Consider the following 17,684-nt stretch of genomic DNA (forward strand, 5'->3'; position numbering starts at 1 on the left):
TCATTCTGTGAGCTGCTATCACAGTTCACAGAAACCAACTCCCCAGAGTGACTCATCTGGATTCCCAGCAGGCTATTGGTGGGCTGAGGGAACCTGCCTGGGATACTCTCCAGTTGTCCTCAATACCCTATACTGGTACATATTTATAATGATACTGGAACCAGTTTGAGGGGCATGTAACCTTCCTGTACCTAAGAACAAGTCCCACCAATAACATAGTTGCTTCTCCTTCTTCCTCTCCTTCCTCCCCCTCCTCCTCCCCTCCTCCCCCTCCTTCTCTTCCTCTCCCTCCCCCTCCTCCTCCTCCTCCCCCTCCTCCCCCTCTTCCCCCTTCTCCTCCTCCTCCCCCTCCTCCCCCTCTTCCCCCTCCTCCTCCCCCTCCTCCCCCCCTCCTCCTTCTTCTTTTTCTTCTTCTTCTTCCTCCCCCTCCTCCTCCCCCTCCTTCCTCTCCTCCTCCCCCTCCTCCTCCCCTCCCCCTCCTCCTCCCCCTCCTTCTTCTGTTTTCGAGACAGGGTTTCTCTGTGTAGCCCTGGCTGTCCTGGAACTCATTCTGTAGACCACTCTGGCCTCATAGTCACAGAGATCTGCCTGCTTCTGTCTCCTGAGTGCTGGGATTAAAGGTGTGTGCCACCATCTCTTGGCTGAGAGTGTCTTCTCTATTGATCTTGCCTGGTCATCACTGGGCAATGCCTTAGGAATTGCTTTGGAAATAATCAGCCTTGCTGTGTTCCTAGGGCTGGGCAGGGGTGGTATTTTTTTCTCTTTGGGGAGCCACATTTAAATAGACTCTGAGTCGCTCTCTGCAGGACTCAGGGACTCTAAAATCTGCATCCATGTGCCTGCCTATCCCTAGCCAGGGGCCAGGCCACATTCAGACAGACAGACATATATCTGTACTGTATTCAAAGTGGCTCATGATCACATAAAGGAGACAGTAAACACCCCTAGGCATCCCTGCCCATCGCTTCCTACCCACCCGCACTTCTATGCTACAGAAGGGCAGCACGTCAGGTAGAGCCACAATTAACCTTGGAGATGCACACGCACACAGACAAGGAGCTAGATACATGCACAGCATCCGCTCTACCTGGCCTACATATCGCTGGTGATGTGAGCAGCTTTGGCCTCCCCCAGGGCCGCTGTGGGAAAGGATGTTCCTCTGGCTGCATTGTGATGGGTGCCCGGAAGCATGCAGACCTGGAAGTGGTTGTGTAAATCAATATTTGCTGTTGTTAATTATTAAAGCCAAAGCTACTCCGTGTCTGGAATGCACATCTCTGGTGTTCCCACTGGCTCTCTAGGTCCAAACCTGACCCTGGGCCAGGTCTGGGAGAGAAGGGAAAGTGCTGCCTGCCTGCCTTCTTTTCAGGAGCTCCCCAGCCCTGGGGACAGAGGGTGGTAGACAGCACTTCTGGGAAGTTGTAGGAGGTCTAAACCCCCCCGCTGGAGGAAAGCCCTGCCCCTGGAGCATCCAGACTTCTCCAGCATCTGTCTTGGGGCCTATCCTCGCTGTACAGTGGCTGCACCCGCCCAAGACACAAGGACAGCAGTGTCAAGTAGGGGGACTTCAGCAGCCTTGTAATTTACAGATGGTGAACTGGGCCAACAGAGGTGCCAGAGACTGCAGCTCCACGCCTTCCTAGGTGTCCCTGGATTTCCTAGCAGATAAGCTATGGCACCTCTTGGAATATGGTTTCCCTAGCTGTCTAGTGAAGACATTTGTACCTCCTTGGTTATGGCCATATGGTGAGACACGCAAAGGGTCCTGCTAAGGAAGTGCTCAAGTAAAGCAGCATCTCCGGGACTCTTGCATTCCCTGGGCACAGCTGTCCCAAGAACCGTGTCCTTGAAGCCCAGAGGCAGGGTCTCCAGTCTGGGAAGACACAGCTGCTAACAGAAAGTGCCTAAGGCTTCCTGCGCGCAGGCGCAGTGTCCTGGGCCACTTGCCGGGCCTTCCCGCGAGTGGGCGTGGCCTACACGTCCCGCCCCTCCTCCGCGCCTCCCGCACCTGGCGCCCCGCCCCCTCGGGCCCGGCGGCTGGGTGAGCCCAGAGAAGGCAGAGCAGCGGCGGCGGGACAGGAGCGCGGAGCTCCGGCTACGGGGCCCCGGGCCGGGCCGGCTTACAACGCCGCCGGGGCTGGGGCTCGGGATGGCGCAGCCGCGGCCCCCAGCGCCCCAAGGCCGTCCGAGGAGGGGCTCGTTGCCGGCGGGGGCCGGCTGGCAGGTGAGGACCCTGGCAGGGGCGGCCTGGCCGACTGGGGACCCAGGGCCATCACTCAGCCTTACTACCCAGAGTCTGGCAGGCTGTACCTGAACCCCGTTATGGTGTGTGTGTGTTTGGACTGACACCCGAACTACACGGAGCATCCCAGTCCTATGGGCAGTTTTTCACAGCTGCCCCTGGGTCAGATATGGGGATACTGTGGCCATGGGCTGCAGTGACACTGGGTGTGTGTGTAACTGTTGTTGGGACCTTCTGCTGTCTTCCCCACACAGATGGCGCAGAAGTATCACAGGGTAACTTTTGGTGGCTCTTTCCCAGGTGGGATGTCCGGCTTCTGGCCACACCACTCCCAACCTTCCTTTGCCATGTGTCAGGGCGTCTGCTGTTGCCTGTGGGGCTGTAACTGTGGGTGTTACTTGTTGCTGTGTGTGTACACTCTGGGTGACAGTGCCATGTGTCAGTGTTTATATGGTGGTGATTCTGGTGCAGCAGTGTGTGGTGTTTCATTGTGACTGGCCGTTTGGTCACCTTAAGTGGGTCTCCTCTCTTCCTCAGCCCATAGCTGGGTCTCCTTAGCAGGGGTAGGTCAGAGACTGTCCACCTGCCCCTGAAAGGATGGTGGCCCTGTTATGACACTGTCACACTGACAGATGTGTTTATCTTCCTGGACTCTAGGTGTATGTCTATGCTATCTGCCAAACTGCCAGTGCTTGGGTGTGGCCACAGGTGCCCATGGCTCAGGGGCTCCTGGCTACTACCGAAGTGGACTTTACAGGTTGGGTCTTGTTTTGTAGGTGGGCTTCAGAGCGTGTGCATAAGGGGTGAGGTTTTGTGACCTTCACACTGTGCACATGTGGTGATGGGTGGTTATACTCAGGATTCCATGAGGTCTAACGACCCTAGCACTTGCCTGACTCCTTTGCTCAGAACTCTTGTCTACGATGTGGGATGCTGGCTTGGCCCTGTTGCACTGATGCCTTGACCCTGGCACCGGGGCCTGGGATTCTGCATCTGTTTCCCTGAGCACGTGGCTGATCCTGCACACGCACCACTGTTTGCCCTGGTCTCAGCCAGGAGAATGCCTGTGTTTGCGTGTGCAGTTACTGGGGTTCAAGCCTGCGTTGGTGTGTGTGTGCACATGTGTGACTATCCGGTAAATGGACTTTTGTGTGTGCTGTGTGTGACTCAGGACACCAACATGTGTATGTGTGTATTAGGTTATATCTCTAAGAATTGCTATGCACAGACTCCATGTGGATTGTGTGTGTGTGTGTGTGTGTGTGTGTGTGTGTGCGCGCGCGCGTGTGTTTTGATACACAAAAGATATGCCTGGCACCCTGTTCAAATCATGGTGTAGAGGCCTGTGAGTGTGTGTCTCACAGATGGAGAGTAGTTCCTTGGATTCACAACCTTAGCACATGTGTGTGAGCTCAGATGGCCCCTCCTCGGCAGCAGGAACCACCTGAGTTGAACCTTGGAAGGGCTGGAGGGAAGGCTGGCCTGGAGACTCTGGGGGCTTCCCAGGCCCGGCCCCCAATCGACAGCCTCCATCCGGTAGGGATGCTGCCTTCCAGGAAGACTCAGAAGGGAGTTGGCGCTGGAGAGGCCCACGCTGCCAAGCAGCTGCCAGACGCTGCATTAACCCTGTGCGTGTCCTGATTGGCCTTGGACAGGCTGGCTTGTGCTTGGCGGGGGTGGGGAGGGTCCATATGAGACCACGTGCAGGTGAAGAGACAGTGGCAATCCAGCATCTCTCCCCAAAGAGTCCCCAGCCCCCAGTTCTTATAGAGAGGGCTGAGGGCTGAGGGTGCATCGCTGGCCCGGCTGTCTTCCTGGGTGCTGGTGAAACCACAGACCCTCCCCACATGCCTGGTGGAGCTTGGCTCTATGGCTGGGTCCTGGGGGCTCTCAGGGGTTCATATACCAACCCCAGAACTGATATTGTTGCACCCGCAGAGAGGAAGGTATCTCTTCCCCGAGACTACAACAACAGCCTCCTCCTTGCAGAAAGCAAACTGAGTTGGGGCATCTGCCAGAGATCCAGGAGCTGGGCTCTGGGCTCACATCACTAGGCAACTGGCCAAACTCGGGAGGGTCAGTTGTACAAAGCTCCTCCCACAAAGTCTCGGTTGCACCTTCTTGGTACCTCCTGAGAGGACCAGGCAAGCTGGGGTTAGCACCTGTCCCAGACTTAACAGTATCAGTCGCACCTCCCTCGGGATTGACCCCACTCTCTCATCTCTGTTGCAGAACACAGATCTGTTTGAGATGATTGAAAAGATGCAGGTAAGGGTTGGCCGGGGAGCCCTAGAGCTGCCTGGGCTAAGGGTGGAAGTCCCCTCTGCAGAGCCTTGAAGGACTAGCGTTAGGCACCTGCCTCCTCTCTGACTGTGAACTCTTCTGGGCTCCCAGGGTCCCCAGCAGGCCACCCCCACACACACATACCCACCCAGCTCATCAGAGTCCTGGTGGGCTCCTCTGCAGGAACCCCAGGCAGGATGGAGGAGGAGATAGATGGGAAGGGATTAATGAGCCAGGCAGCCTGGGGTGCAGTCCTGACCCTTGCTTCACCCCTGCTCACCCTCCACCTCCCAGCCCTGGCCTGTTTGCACCTGGGTGAATTCACCCATGTATCTTGATGCACTAGCCCCCTCCCTCCCTACACACACAGACACAGACACAGACACACACACACAGACACACACAGACACACACACACACACACACACACACACAACAGGCCTGAGTACACCACCCTGCCTGCCCCCACTCCTAGCAGCACCTGCGTGCCTGCAGAGAGCCCCCAGACCCTCCCTGCTGCTATACGTCCCTCCATCCCTCCGCACATTACAGAGAGGATGCCAGAGGCCCGAGGACCCCAGCCAGCCAGCCAGCACCTTGCTCTGCAAGTGCCCCTACATACATGAGAATCTCTCTTAGGGCTTTCCCCTCAGCTCAGGGAGGGCTCCTGGTGACAGGCAGGGCAGAAGGGTAACAACAGCATCCCTTCTCTTGCAGGGAAGCAGGATGGATGAACAACGATGCTCCTTCCCGCCACCCCTCAAGGTAGGTGGACCAGGCCACAGTCTGGGACAAGACACCCTACTTGGCTGGGTAGGGTCTCTGGAGAGCGTCCCACTGTGTGCCAATCCTGGGCCCTAGGTACACAGGGCAATTGGCCCCTGGAATTTAGCAGCGTGTAGAGCCTTTGCCCTGACTCTGGCAAGAGCCTTCAAAGCTAGCTTTTGCTGGCCTCCTGCACCACTGAAAGCACCTGCCCCTCCAGGCCACCCGGCACTAAAGCTGAAGCCCTTGTTGCCACAAAGGTGGCTGTCATCAAATGTCTGTGTTTACTCATTGGCCTGTGAGCCTTGCTCCACTCAGCTCTTGTCTGGGGCAAGGGCAATCACAGATCCTCGGATAGCCATGTACCTCTGATTCAGAATTCTCCCTAGAAGATGTGGCTGGACCTAGGGGAGGGTTATAGGGCTGGGGGGGGGGCGGGGTGCTGGGCTGTGAGACTGAAGCTTCATTCAAGGCTGGAGTCTCAGAGCTAGCTGTCCTCAGACTGATGCCACCCAGGGGCTTGGTAGGAATGTCAGCTATAAAGTCCTACTCGGACTACTGCCTAGGTGCATCTGAGCTAGACTGGGCAGGAAGGGGGCATCCTTTGTCCCTGGAAGAAAGCTTCTGAAGATATCAGAGCCAGGGAGCCTCAGAGTAACCTGGAACTGTGTGTGTGTGTGTGTGTGTGTGTGTGCTTATGTGCACACACATGCTTGAGCAAGCATTTGTGAGAGGTGAAGCCCCACCTCAGCTGGCCCTTGGCTTGTTTAAATTTTGCAGACGGAGGAGGACTACATTCCCTACCCAAGTGTCCATGAGGTACCAGCTTGAGCCCCACATCCACCCTTACCACGACCCCAGGGAAGCCCTCATGAAAGACTGTCCCATTGGAGACCCACTTTCTGGTTCTGAGGGTTCCACGGCTCTTTGAATCTGAGGCCTCTGGGCCACACTCCCACCCCTCCCTCATCTTTTGCATAGTGCTGAGAGGAGCGGAGCCAAGTAGCTTCCCCAGAGGGGTGGATGAAAGTCTAGGACCTCCTCATAGCCCTGGGCCATCCAGTAGTGCTTAATAGTCCCGGGTCTGAGTTGGGAGGTTGCCCTGGGTTCCTTAACGGGTGCTCTGCGGAGTAGCTCTCAGCCGAGTCCCCCTCTAGGTTTTGGGGCGAGAAGGGCCCTTCCCCCTCATCCTGCTGCCCCAGTTTGGGGGCTACTGGATTGAAGGCACCAACCATGAAATCAGCAGTATCCCCGAGACAGAGCCGCTGCAGTCTCCCACCACCAAGGTCAAGCTGGAGTGCAACCCCACAGCCAGAATCTACCGGAAGCACTTTCTCGGCAAGGTGAGCGGCTGGCTGGGGTGAGAGGCCGGGCCCTGGGGGAGGGGACGTGGCTAGGTAGGCATCTCAGACTTCTGAGTCTCCGGGGGGTGTCCCGTGGCTTCATTCATTCATTCTTTCACTGTGAAGGCAGTTGGGCACAGCTGTCAAGAGAAGAGGCCCCCACCATGGTTTGCGCCTTAGCTGGGTTACCTTGTTACCTGCCCCGTCTGGTCTGTAAAACCAACAGTGATGGCGTCTCGCTCACATGCTTTCCAGGAAGCCTTAATGAGAAGATGCTAGTAGGCGGTTTTTTTTTTTTTTTTTTTTTGGTTCTTTTTTTTTCGGAGCTGGGGATCGAACCCAGGGCCTTGCGTAGTAGGCGGTTTTGAATGGCATCGGAAACTGTTTTTCATGTGAGCAAATAGTGAGCGCTAGCTGTATACCTGGTCTTGCCCTGGGCACCAGCTATGGAGCAGCAAATAAAATCGATCCAGACCTGGCCCTCGGCAGCCAGGAGGCTGGGGAGACACAGGGGTGTCGTAGCTTGACTTGGACGGGGGGTCACCATGGTCTCAGAGCAGACCCGATATCTGACACCCAGGGTGACCCTCTGCTGAGTGGTGGCTGGGCAAGGTGAGAACTCTCCAAGGTGAGCCCGGTAGGGTGATGCGTGTCTATAATCACAGCACTTGGCAGTCTGATGCAGGAGAATCACCAGAGCTTCAAGGCCTACCTTGTTTCCCAGAAGCACAATGAAAGAAATTACTGGGTGAGAGAGTTGAGAGAAACTCTGTGTTGGGACCCTAGGTTCTACACCGGCATGGTGTCAGTTTGCCGTGAAAACGGAAGAGTTATCTCACGGGCTCTGAGGCCTCAGGGCCTAAGTACCCAGTGGTGCCTCCGTCTGTTGGTCTGTGCTGTTATCTTGGGTGTTTTATTTAACCTTTTTGAACTGCTTCCTTATCTGTAAAAAATGCTGTAAGGCAAGCGCTTGTGAAGCACGTAATAGACACACGGTTGGCGGTAGCTGCCGCCACACCTGTCTGCTGTGCCACCCTGAGAGCAAGGCTCTCCCTATTCTTAGGGAAGAGGAAGCTCAAATTCGCCTGGTGACTCGGGCAAGATCAGTTACTGAGCCGGAAGATGGGGCTTGAAGCCAGGGGATGGCAGATATATGTGTGCACACATGCACATAATGGAAATCCCTGGCAGGATTTGGGAAGGTATGTGGTCTCAGTGTAGACGCAGGGCACTAACTACGTCTAGGAAATACTAGTGCTATCTGGGTTGGGGGTGGGTGGGGCAGTTCACTTGGGCCCAGCAGGATTCTACCTCCTAGCTGAGCCTGCGGGGGAGGAAGGGAGACCCCAGTGCCCACTGTCCAGTGCTCTCAGCTCTGTCTAGGAATCGGAGATCACGAGCCTGGCACGTAGTTGGTGCTCTTAAGCTTGCTAATGGAGGTGCTAGGTGGAGGTAGGGGTCTTCAGCACAGTAGACACTAAGGTACAGGTGGAGGCGCTTGGAGGAGGTGTGGTGACTGGGGTCAGGTCGGCAGGACGGAGGTGGGGTAGCTGGGAAAGCAGTGCCCAGGGAACACATCATGGCAGGAAGAGTCACTGATGGTGACCTTAGGCACCAATTTCCAGAGAACCTGAGCCCATCTTCCACTGCGTCTCTAGGGCTCCTCTGCCCTTGTCAGGAACTCCCAGCCCCAGGACTCCTGGCCACTCGCCAATGGACAGTGTTAGGGGTTTGGGGGTTTTCTCACTCTGTGCCCAGGCCAGGGGTTAGAGGAGCCCTGGTATAGATCCATTCATTGGCTCCTGAACTGCAAATTTGAGGGCACCCCACCACCACCAGCCCCACCTCTCTCTACACCCTGCCTCCAAATGCAGTGTTCGTGTTTAAACAAGACTCGCTTCCAGGATGACTCTCAGGGCGGGTGTGGCTGAACAGCTCCACTCCCAGGCCTGGGCCAGCAGGGGGAGCCCAGGGCCAGGCTGGGGCTGGGGCTTCTCACTTCTGGGCTTAAGGTTTTCCCCCTTTAAAAAGGTGCTGGTCCTTGGTACCATCGAGGGGTGCCATTCTTGTCATAGGTATCCCTTGTGCCCTGCCGACTGTCTTGCCAGCTTACTCTACTCTAGGTGAGGCAGGAGGGCAGAAACCTGCCTGGTCAGTTAGGATGCTTCACTTCCTGTTTCTCACGGGCCCGGCTTCAGGGGCCACTGAGCCACAGCTGGGCAATCAGTCAGCGGCTCAGGCTTCTTTCCCCTTCAATTTCCGTTTCTTTTGAGCTGGTTGGCCTCCACCCCTCCCTCTTTTCCTACTCCCTTTATTCTGTGGAGGTCAGGAGAGGGCGCTGGATCCTCTGGCCCTAGAGTTACGGCCACCTCACATGGCTGTTGGAATCAGAAGTCTGGTACATGCTCTCACCTGCCGAGGCATCCAGCCTCATCCCCTCATTCTCTTTTCTTAAGACAAAGTCTCCCTGTGTTGCTCAGGCTGGCCTTGAACTCAGATTCGCCTGCTTCAGCTTCCCCAGGCCTTCTGGCCAGGTATCCCCCACCTCACCTGGCTGGTTGGCTTCCCTCATTGAGTGCTTGCTGAGTACTCAGGAACCAGGCAGTACTCACACATACAGGCGTAAGGTGCCAACAGGCATTCTTCAACACCTGGTTCGCCTGCCCCGTTAGGATAGGTGGCCTCCCTCCCGCTTTTCTTGGTTGGTAAGGGGTGGAGCTAATGCAGTCTTTTGTCACCTCGGCATCTGCTGTTTGGTGAGGGACCTCAGTTGGGTTTCCAGAAGCCACTTTTCTCCCTCACTTTCCCCCCCCTCCCCACCACAGGAGCACTTCAATTACTACTCGCTGGACACTGCTCTCGGCCACCTGGTCTTCTCGCTCAAGTATGATGTCATCGGGGATCAAGAGCACCTGAGGCTATTGCTTAGGTAAGGGCGGGCGGGGGGGAGGGTGGAGCCCAAGACAGTAGGGAGGACCGAGGTCTAGAGTTCGAGTGCTTTGCTCGATGTACTGGCCTTCCTGATGGAGGCCCAGAGAGGAGCAAGACTTTGCCTGAGGTCGCACGGCACGGTCGTGCCTTAGCCAGGCTCGGTGCCCCCCACTCCCCGGTCTCCCTGAGATCTTCCCACCGTTCAGTCTCTCACCTGCATTACTTTCTCTTCCCAGGACCAAGTGTCGGACCTACCATGATGTCATCCCCATCTCCTGCCTCACCGAGTTCCCCAACGTGGTCCAGATGGCAAAGGTGAGGCCATGAGCATCCTGGATCTGGCACTTCCGGGATCCCTGAGCCTGCATGTGGCCGCAGCCTCTACGGGCAGCCTCTTACCTGGTTCTAGCCAGTGTGCACACTGCTCAGGGTTGTCCTGGGTGCCTGCATATATGCTTCTAGCTCTCTTTACAGCACCCACAGATCCCAGGGGTCCCCAGTTCTCCGAGCTCCACTCTGAGCAGCAGTGAGGTCTCTTATTCTTTTATTAGCCCCTCCTGCTTCCAGCAGAGCTGGTCCCCACTCCTTTCTGCCGCTGTCTTCCCTAGACTGGCCTACCAAGACCCAGGAAGTCTCTCTCCCTTTCTCTCTGAGCCCAACTCCCGGCCCTCCCTGTGCTCTCTTGCAGTTGGTATGTGAAGATGTCAACGTGGATCGATTCTACCCCGTGCTTTATCCTAAGGTACCTGACCTGGCTTGCTTACCAAGGATGGGTGGCAGCTGTTGGTACTCTGGATGGCCAGGCATGTCCCCCAGGCCCTCTCGCTTGCCCCTGACAGCCCTACATCACCCACAGTGTGTAATAGTGTCAGTGCTATCTGGACAGTTTCCTAGGATGGTCTGTGCTCTGGAGGTTCATGGCCCTCGCCTTCCAGGGGATTCAGGGGGACAGAACCCCTATAGCTCCGTAAGTGCCTCCTCGTAGCACTTACAGCCCCATGCTGCTGGCTCTGGTGACATCTGTGACAATCCTGAAATAATAAGCCTTGGAAGTCATGGCCTTGAGAGACGCTGGGGGTTCCTGGCTGGGTCTTTGATCAGGCTGAGGTCCCGAAAGGTGAAGGAAGGGACGTCGTAAAGCCCCACCTCTTGGTTCTGGTGGGAGAAACAGGCTCAAAGCGAGGAGGGACCCCCTCTCAACCCTCCTCTCAAGGCCCCACGGCCAGCTGGTCAGACTTTGGATGCCTAGGAGCATGAGGAGGTTTGCCCAAGGGTCAGGGAGTGAACTGGGCATCCTAGAGCGGATGGGAGCGGCCTCGGCCATGACAGGCAGGGCTCAAGGTAGAACTTGGAAATCCAACGGGATCAGGGAGGGCCAAGGCCTAACCCTGGCAGGCCTGCAGGCTGCTGACCTGAGGCAAACTGCTGAAGCCTTTGAAAGCAAGGGGTTGGGGAAGGGTGGAGTCTCTGCTTACGAGGATGGTAGTGTGGTGCCCGGCCCAGGGCAGCAGGCACTGTGATGCTCGACCCTTGGTCTCCACAGGCTTCCAGACTCATCGTCACCTTTGACGAGCATGTTATCAGCAATAACTTCAAGTTCGGAGTCATCTATCAGAAGCTGGGGCAGGTGTGTTTACCCTTCCCCTCCCCTGGCCCGGCCCTGCGGCCCACCCCACCCCACCTCACCTGTCACCTGCCAGGGCACTAAGTTTCCCAGGAACCTGGGCTGTTCGAGGCCACTCTCTGGGAGGAAGTAGGGCCGAGGGAGGCCCCCCCCCCAAGCTGCAGCTATGTGACGTGTGTGGTCTCCAGACATCCGAGGAGGAACTGTTCAGCACCAACGAGGAAAGTCCTGCCTTTGTGGAATTCCTCGAGTTTCTGGGCCAGAAAGTCAAACTGCAGGATTTCAAGGGGTAAGCCCCAGAAGAAGAACTGCTCTGACCATGTCCCCGAGCAGGGAGGGAGCCCCGTCCTGGCCCCATGGAGGCCTGACTGGAGCTGGAGACTGAGCCATGGCCTTGGGGGCCTGGGGACAGGTTCCGAGGAGGCCTGGACGTGACTCACGGGCAGACCGGGACCGAGTCCGTCTACTGCAACTTCCGCAACAAGGAGATCATGTTTCATGTGTCCACCAAGCTGCCATACACAGAAGGGGACGCCCAGCAGGTAGCCTGGGCACCCATCTACCTGTTTCCTGCAGTCACCTGTGACCCCCATCTACTTGTCTGTTTAGCATCCATCACACCAGACTCAGTGTGGCCCTGTGCTGCAGATATGGAATTGATCCCTTCCCCCTGGGGCAGGCTATAGGTGGGACAGGGGAGGAGGCAAAGCCTTGGCTGCTACCTCTGTGAGGTGATGGTGATAATGGCTTCTACTGTAGGAATGCAACTCCAGTAAATTATACGCAGCGGGGGGGGGGGGGGGGCCCTGCCTGGGTGAGCTTTTTTCTTTTTTTTGGTGAGGAGCAAAAGACATGGTGGGGTCATGTGGGGGTCCCGAGACTGAGCAGAGCCAGGAGTTAGGAAGCGCTTTTAAGGTGAAGTGACAGGCTGTCAAGTCGCTAAGAGAACGAAGTGCAGAGTCCCACGCAGGAAGAGTAGGGAGTTCAAGCATGTTCTTAGACCTACATTCAAAATTCGGTTCCCCTCATCTGGAACTTTCCCATCAGGCCATCTGCTTGCCTCTGCTCCCCCAGCCCAGAGTGCTAAAAGGTGCTGGTGGATGAAGGAGACGATTACTTTTACGGTTTTTTTTTTTTTCTTTGATTTTCCACTTCAGCATCACTAACTTCACTGTTCAGTGATGGACTGTGTGTGGCTGGAGGTGCCGAGATAGGGTTGGGATAGGGAAGGGCTGAGAGGTGAGACCTGGGTCGAAGTCCCTGAGGGCATCAGGAGACCTTGGAAGGCTCAGCTTCCATTTTCTCATCTGTCAGAGGTTATCAAGGAGACCGGAATCGTTTTAAAGACAAGTTTTGCTATTTTGGGGGTGGGCAGAGAACACTCATCCCTGGATGTGATCTCTGCTTGCTCCATCCCCCCCAGCCCTACACCCTCCGGGTACCCCTGCCCACACCTTACATGGCCAGGCTATGAAGGCTTGTGGCCCTGTGCTCAGTTGCAGCGGAAACGGCACATCGGGAACGACATCGTCGCTGTGGTCTTCCAGGACGAAAACACGCCCTTCGTGCCAGACATGATTGCTTCCAACTTCCTGCATGCCTATGTGGTGGTGCAGGCAGAGGGGGGTGGCCCCGATGGCCCCCTCTACAAGGTGGGTAAATTGGAGCCTTCGAGGGCTCCTGGCTGTGAGGAGCGAGGACTCCTTAGAGGGGCCGCTTACCTCCTGGTCTGGTCTGGTCTGGTCTTACCCCACCTCCTCAGCCCGGCAAACTCAGGGCAGCAGCTGGAGGAGCTGAAATTCTGGTTTAAAAGGTTCCCAAACTGAGCCGTCCCAGATCCTCCCCAACCCCACGGGATAGGAGCTGATTTAGGGGTCTGTGACCCCACGGACTCAGCTTCCTTTCCTCTCAGGTCTCAGTCACCGCGAGAGACGATGTGCCCTTTTTCGGGCCTCCCCTCCCAGATCCTGCTGTGTTCAGGAAGGTAAGAGGCAGCCCTGTCCGTCCCGCTCCTCTCCCCCTCCTCGCCCCCCCCCCCCAATCACGAGGGCAGGATCAGAGTGGGAGGGGCGGGGGAGGAGTTGAAGCATCTCTGTGTACTGAGGATCTAGGTTCCTTTTCACCCTTCACCGGTGCTACCTCTCTTTGTCTGGATAAACACCGTGACTTATTCTTCAAGGTTCAGCCTACACCACAGGCTGCCTTACATTTTTCCTAGCTGACTGCGTCCTTTCTCCTCTTTGACTGCCTTTCCTCTATGTGTGTGGGGGAGGGGCACACACGTCTCTGCCAACCTCTCAGGAGACGCATGGCAAACCTTGGTTTGACCCCTCCCTCCGCTTTCATGTTCTAATGGGCCCTCCGCAGCTAGGGGTTTCCCATCAGGGGTACAGGGTCCCTCACAGGTGCCAGGCTAGAGAGCGGACTCTGGGAGGCCCAGCATGACTCACCTTCCATCAGCCGCTAAATGGTCACCTGACCCTCTTCTCACTTCCCCCACGCTGGGGGGGATCCCAGGGGCCTGAGTTCCAGGAATTTCTTCTGACAAAGTTGATCAACGCTGAGTACGCCTGCTACAAAGCAGAGAAGTTTGCCAAACTGGAGGTAAACGTGGCCTGGAGGGACGGACACCCTCCCTGGAGGGAAAAGGCATGCTCACACCTCGGCCTACGGGGTGCTGATTGGGGGCGGGCAAGCAAGAGGCAGAGAGGGTAGGGGTCCACATGCACCGGGTGGGAGGTGAAGACTCACGCAAAAGGAGGGAGCTGGAGGATTGGGGAGGCCAGTGCAGCTGCAGGAAAAGCTCCTGAAGGTGAAGCCGGGATTGGGGTCCCAGGCAGGGACTCGATCTCTGGGGTCTCTCATGGCTGACCCACAGGAGCGGACACGTGCTGCCCTTCTGGAGACACTCTACGAGGAGCTCCACATCCACAGCCAGTCCATGATGGGCCTGGGTGGTGACGATGACAAGATGGAGAATGGCAGCGGTGGGGGTGGCTTCTTCGAGTCTTTCAAGGTAAGGGGGCCCGGGACTCCACCCTGGAGGGCAGGGCTCGTGGAGCAGGAGTAGGGTGTGATAGCAACAGGCAGCTCAGTTGTGGATGGGTCTGGGTCTTAGTCCCAGAGGTGGAGTCTGGTGTCTCTGTGAGAGACATGTGGCTGGAGGTGGGGTCTGGCTGAGGGCTGTGTCTCGGCTTGCAAGTGTGGCTAGGGTTGAAGACATAGCTTGGTGGACCTAAACTTTCGGGTGCATGGAGATTTGGAGATGTGCTCTGTGCCTTGGGTATTCTGAGCGAGGAAGAAGAGTATGAGGTGGGGCTCTGATTCGGGATGGGGTTAATGGCTGGAGGAGCTCTGGGTCTGTCTGGGAGCACCCCGAAAGGTTGGAGTTCTCTAGATCAGCAAGGAGCAGTGGTGCTGTGGGCTGTGGCTGCCAGGTTTGAGGGGAGGAGGTCTGTCTTGTTTGGGTGACATTGCAGGGGTTCCTCACTGTGTGACCTCGGTGGTACTTTGTGGTTTAGCTAAGAGCACGGGGTCCCTGGGTTTACATTTCAGCTCTGCCTCTTAGCGTGAGCATTCTCCAAACCTCAGCTATCTGTTGAGTAGGGAAATGGGGGTTCATAACAGCTCACCACACTCAAACGCTTTTGAATTATTTGCAAAGCAGTTAGGCGAGCATCCTGTGGGTGTAAAATCTTGCCCACCTACCATATCAAGGACAATCTAGAGGTAGGCAGAGGAGGGGGGCTTCTGATTCCCTTTGGATGGGGCCTGGACTCATCCAGCTGCAGGGTGGTGCGCAGTGATTTCTCTGTTCCTCTTGGTCCACAGCGGGGAGGTGGCCTCACTCTTACCCAGGCTCAGCCACAGTGGGAACTGTGGGCTTCTATAGGAAGATTAATCTAGTAGTCCACAAAGGACACCAGCCAGAGTCAGGGACCCACGGACTGAACACAGGTCTAATGTTTGCTTTGAGCAGGGTCCAGGGGTTTCTCATCTGGCTGATGCCAAGTAGGGACCCTGGATTAGGTCCAAGTGTGCTCCTAAGGCAACAGAGTCTGCAGGGAAAGGCATATGATCTGGCCCCATGGGCCTCAGGCTCACCTCTGCCTAGGGTTTTTTCCTGGTTAAAGTGGCCATCAGACAGCTCCACCATGTAGAGGAAACACTTGGAAAAAAACAGACAGAGGGAAGGGACCCTGAGAGGGTCCTGAAGGGCCCCTGGTGAGCACGACCAGCCATGCACATGCCTAGTGTTGTCTGCTCTCCTCATGACATCCACATGAGACGCTCAACATGCTGGTGACACAGCTGAAGTTCGCTGTTCACCTGCCTCTAGCGTGACACACAGCTGATGCTTCAAAGGGTCACCCAGAATGGCATTGGTGACAAGGGGCAAGATGCATGTTTCCTGAAGGTTTGCCAAGGGTAAGAAGCCCCAGGAAGCCCATGCCTCCTTTATGCCCCCCTCTCCTCCCACAGAGGGTCATCCGGAGCCGGAGCCAGTCCATGGATGCCATGGGACTGAGCAACAAGAAACCCAACACCGTGTCTACCAGCCACAGTGGGAGCTTCACCCCCAACAACCCGGACCTGGCCAAGGCAGCTGGCATAGTGAGTGTCCCCAGACTTTCCCTGACCCGCCTTCCTCCCCAGGGCCCTTGGTGCTCCCTTCCTCCTGAGGCCTGGCCTTACCTCTTCCCACCGCCCTGCTGTTCCCATGCTCACCCTGGGCACTGGACTTGATGTAGATACCGCTCTCCGGGGCCAAGTACCCCAATCGGGACATACTGTTCCTCAAGCCCCTGGCCTTCTCCTCCTGGCCCTTTGTTTATTTGGGTGTGACTTTCTACAGCCTCTGTGTCCCAGTCCTTACTGAATACCTGCTGTCTGTTGTGTGCTGGAAACTGGGCTGCTTTGTGGGCACCTACTGTCAAGCCTTAAGTCTCTGGAGGCACCTCTGTGTGTGAGGCTATGGGCATCCACTGTGTGTCAGGACCTGGGCTGCTGTGTGGACATGTACTTTATGAGCACCTACTGTGAGCCCAGACTTGAGTTCTCGTGAGCACCTACTATGTGCCCCGCCCTGATCTGCTGTGTGAGCACCTACTGTTTGTTGAAAAAAATGGGCTTCTGTGTGGGCGCCAACTCTGTGAGCACCTTCTGTGTGCCCCAGCCCTAGGTTGCTGTGTGAGTACATACTGTGTGTCAGGAATTGGGCTGCCGTGGGAGCAAAGGATGCGTGCTAAGCTCTGATTATCAGGACAAATGCTGTCTCTCAGGACGTATGCTTAGGACGTATGCTAGTCTGTGTTTGCAGCAGCCTGGGCCTCAATGCCTGTGACTGCCTTTTGTGTGTCTGGAACTGGGCTTCTGTGTGGGCTTGCCTAAGTGAACCCGGTCACTGATTACTGTCTGCCAGTCTCTATGGGAGTCTGCACCCCCAATACTCAGGGAATTCAACAAGCCTACATCATAACTTAGCTGCTTTGCGCCATCTAGTGGCTACCCCAGACACTGCATGCATCGCTCTGCCCCTCTCCCACTCCACTTACCTTCTCAGACATCCACCCACTTACCCACCCATGCATCCATCTACCCATCCGCCCACCTATGCATTTATCCATTTATCAGCCCATCTAACTATCAATCCACCCACTGGTCCGTCTGTCCAACCATAATCCTCCCACTTACATATCCATCAGTCCATCCGCCTGTCCACCTACCCAGCCACACATTCTTTGCTTGCTGTCTGCATGCCAAGCCCTGTGCTTTGTGCTGTGAGACTGTGCATGTGGCGGGAGTCTCCCCTCTCCCTACCATCTCTCGTGTGGTCTGGTCTGGCCAGGGGAGCAAGGTGAGGCTTGGCTGTCCAGTGGCCACCAAGTCCGTTGACATCCAGAACCTGGCCCAACTTCTCCCCAACCCAGGTTCTCAGCCCTTCCCTTCCTGCTTGTGGAGCGGCCCCGCCTCCCGTGGGTGGCTGTGGAGGGGCCCCGGGTTAGGGTCAGGCCAGCAGCAACCACCGTGGCAGTAACCAGACCCATTTCTGTTTTTGTTTTCGCACGATTCTCCCTCTCTTCACGTGGCTTCCTTTCCCTATTCTTCCTGTTTCCTCCTCCTTTCCACACCTGCCAATCCTTCCTTACCCTGTCCGCTTGCCGCCCCCTCCAATTCCTCCTGCCCTCGGTTTCCTTTTTTGGACCCCCTTTCGTTCCACCTGCCTCACCTCCCTTGCCCCACTGTTCCTCCCTACCCTCGGTTTCTGTCTTCCCCATGTCTTGTGCTCTTGCCGTCCCCACTTGCCACTGCCTCCTCTGTTTCTCCCTTTCCTTCTTTCTCTTCATATTCCCACCCTCCACCCCCGCCCCTGCCCACCACTCTCTCTCTACCTCTCTGCCCCTCACCAGTCATTGCTTATTCCCGGGAAAAGCGCGAGTAGATTCGGACGCCGGGGCAGCGCCTTAGGCATAGGAGCTGTGGAAGAGGTTGTCAT

The 17,684-nt window shown here is 56.5% G+C and overlaps 1 protein-coding gene across 36 annotated transcripts in view; it reads left to right on the plus strand.

Moving 5' to 3' along the window:
* Positions 1-17,684, plus strand: part of Rap1gap (Rap1 GTPase-activating protein) — a 64,940-nt gene that overhangs the window by 41,829 nt on the left and 5,427 nt on the right. For 17 of the 36 annotated variants that reach the window (XR_015619750.1, XR_015619746.1, XR_015619747.1 and 14 more), the window contains 16 exon segments: positions 4,475-4,510; positions 5,243-5,290; positions 6,071-6,109; positions 6,448-6,633; positions 9,459-9,562; positions 9,801-9,879; positions 10,253-10,306; positions 11,108-11,191; positions 11,377-11,477; positions 11,601-11,730; positions 12,685-12,840; positions 13,101-13,172; positions 13,706-13,792; positions 14,067-14,204; positions 15,671-15,802; positions 17,599-17,676. Coding sequence is in view for 30 of the 36 variants with exons in the window: in XM_087549402.1 (XP_087405528.1) it covers positions 4,475-4,510; positions 5,243-5,290; positions 6,071-6,109; positions 6,448-6,633; positions 9,459-9,562; positions 9,801-9,879; positions 10,253-10,306; positions 11,108-11,191; positions 11,377-11,477; positions 11,601-11,730; positions 12,685-12,840; positions 13,101-13,172; positions 13,706-13,792; positions 14,067-14,204; positions 15,671-15,802; positions 17,599-17,676 (1,524 nt within the window). In the remaining 6 variants the exon portion in view is untranslated. 36 annotated transcript variants of the gene reach the window in all.

The sequence above is a fragment of the Rattus norvegicus genome, chromosome 5 (assembly GCF_021556685.1).
Source record: "Rattus norvegicus strain SHRSP/BbbUtx chromosome 5, alternate assembly SHRSP_T2T, whole genome shotgun sequence".
In the NCBI taxonomy this organism is placed as follows: domain Eukaryota; kingdom Metazoa; phylum Chordata; class Mammalia; order Rodentia; family Muridae; genus Rattus; species Rattus norvegicus.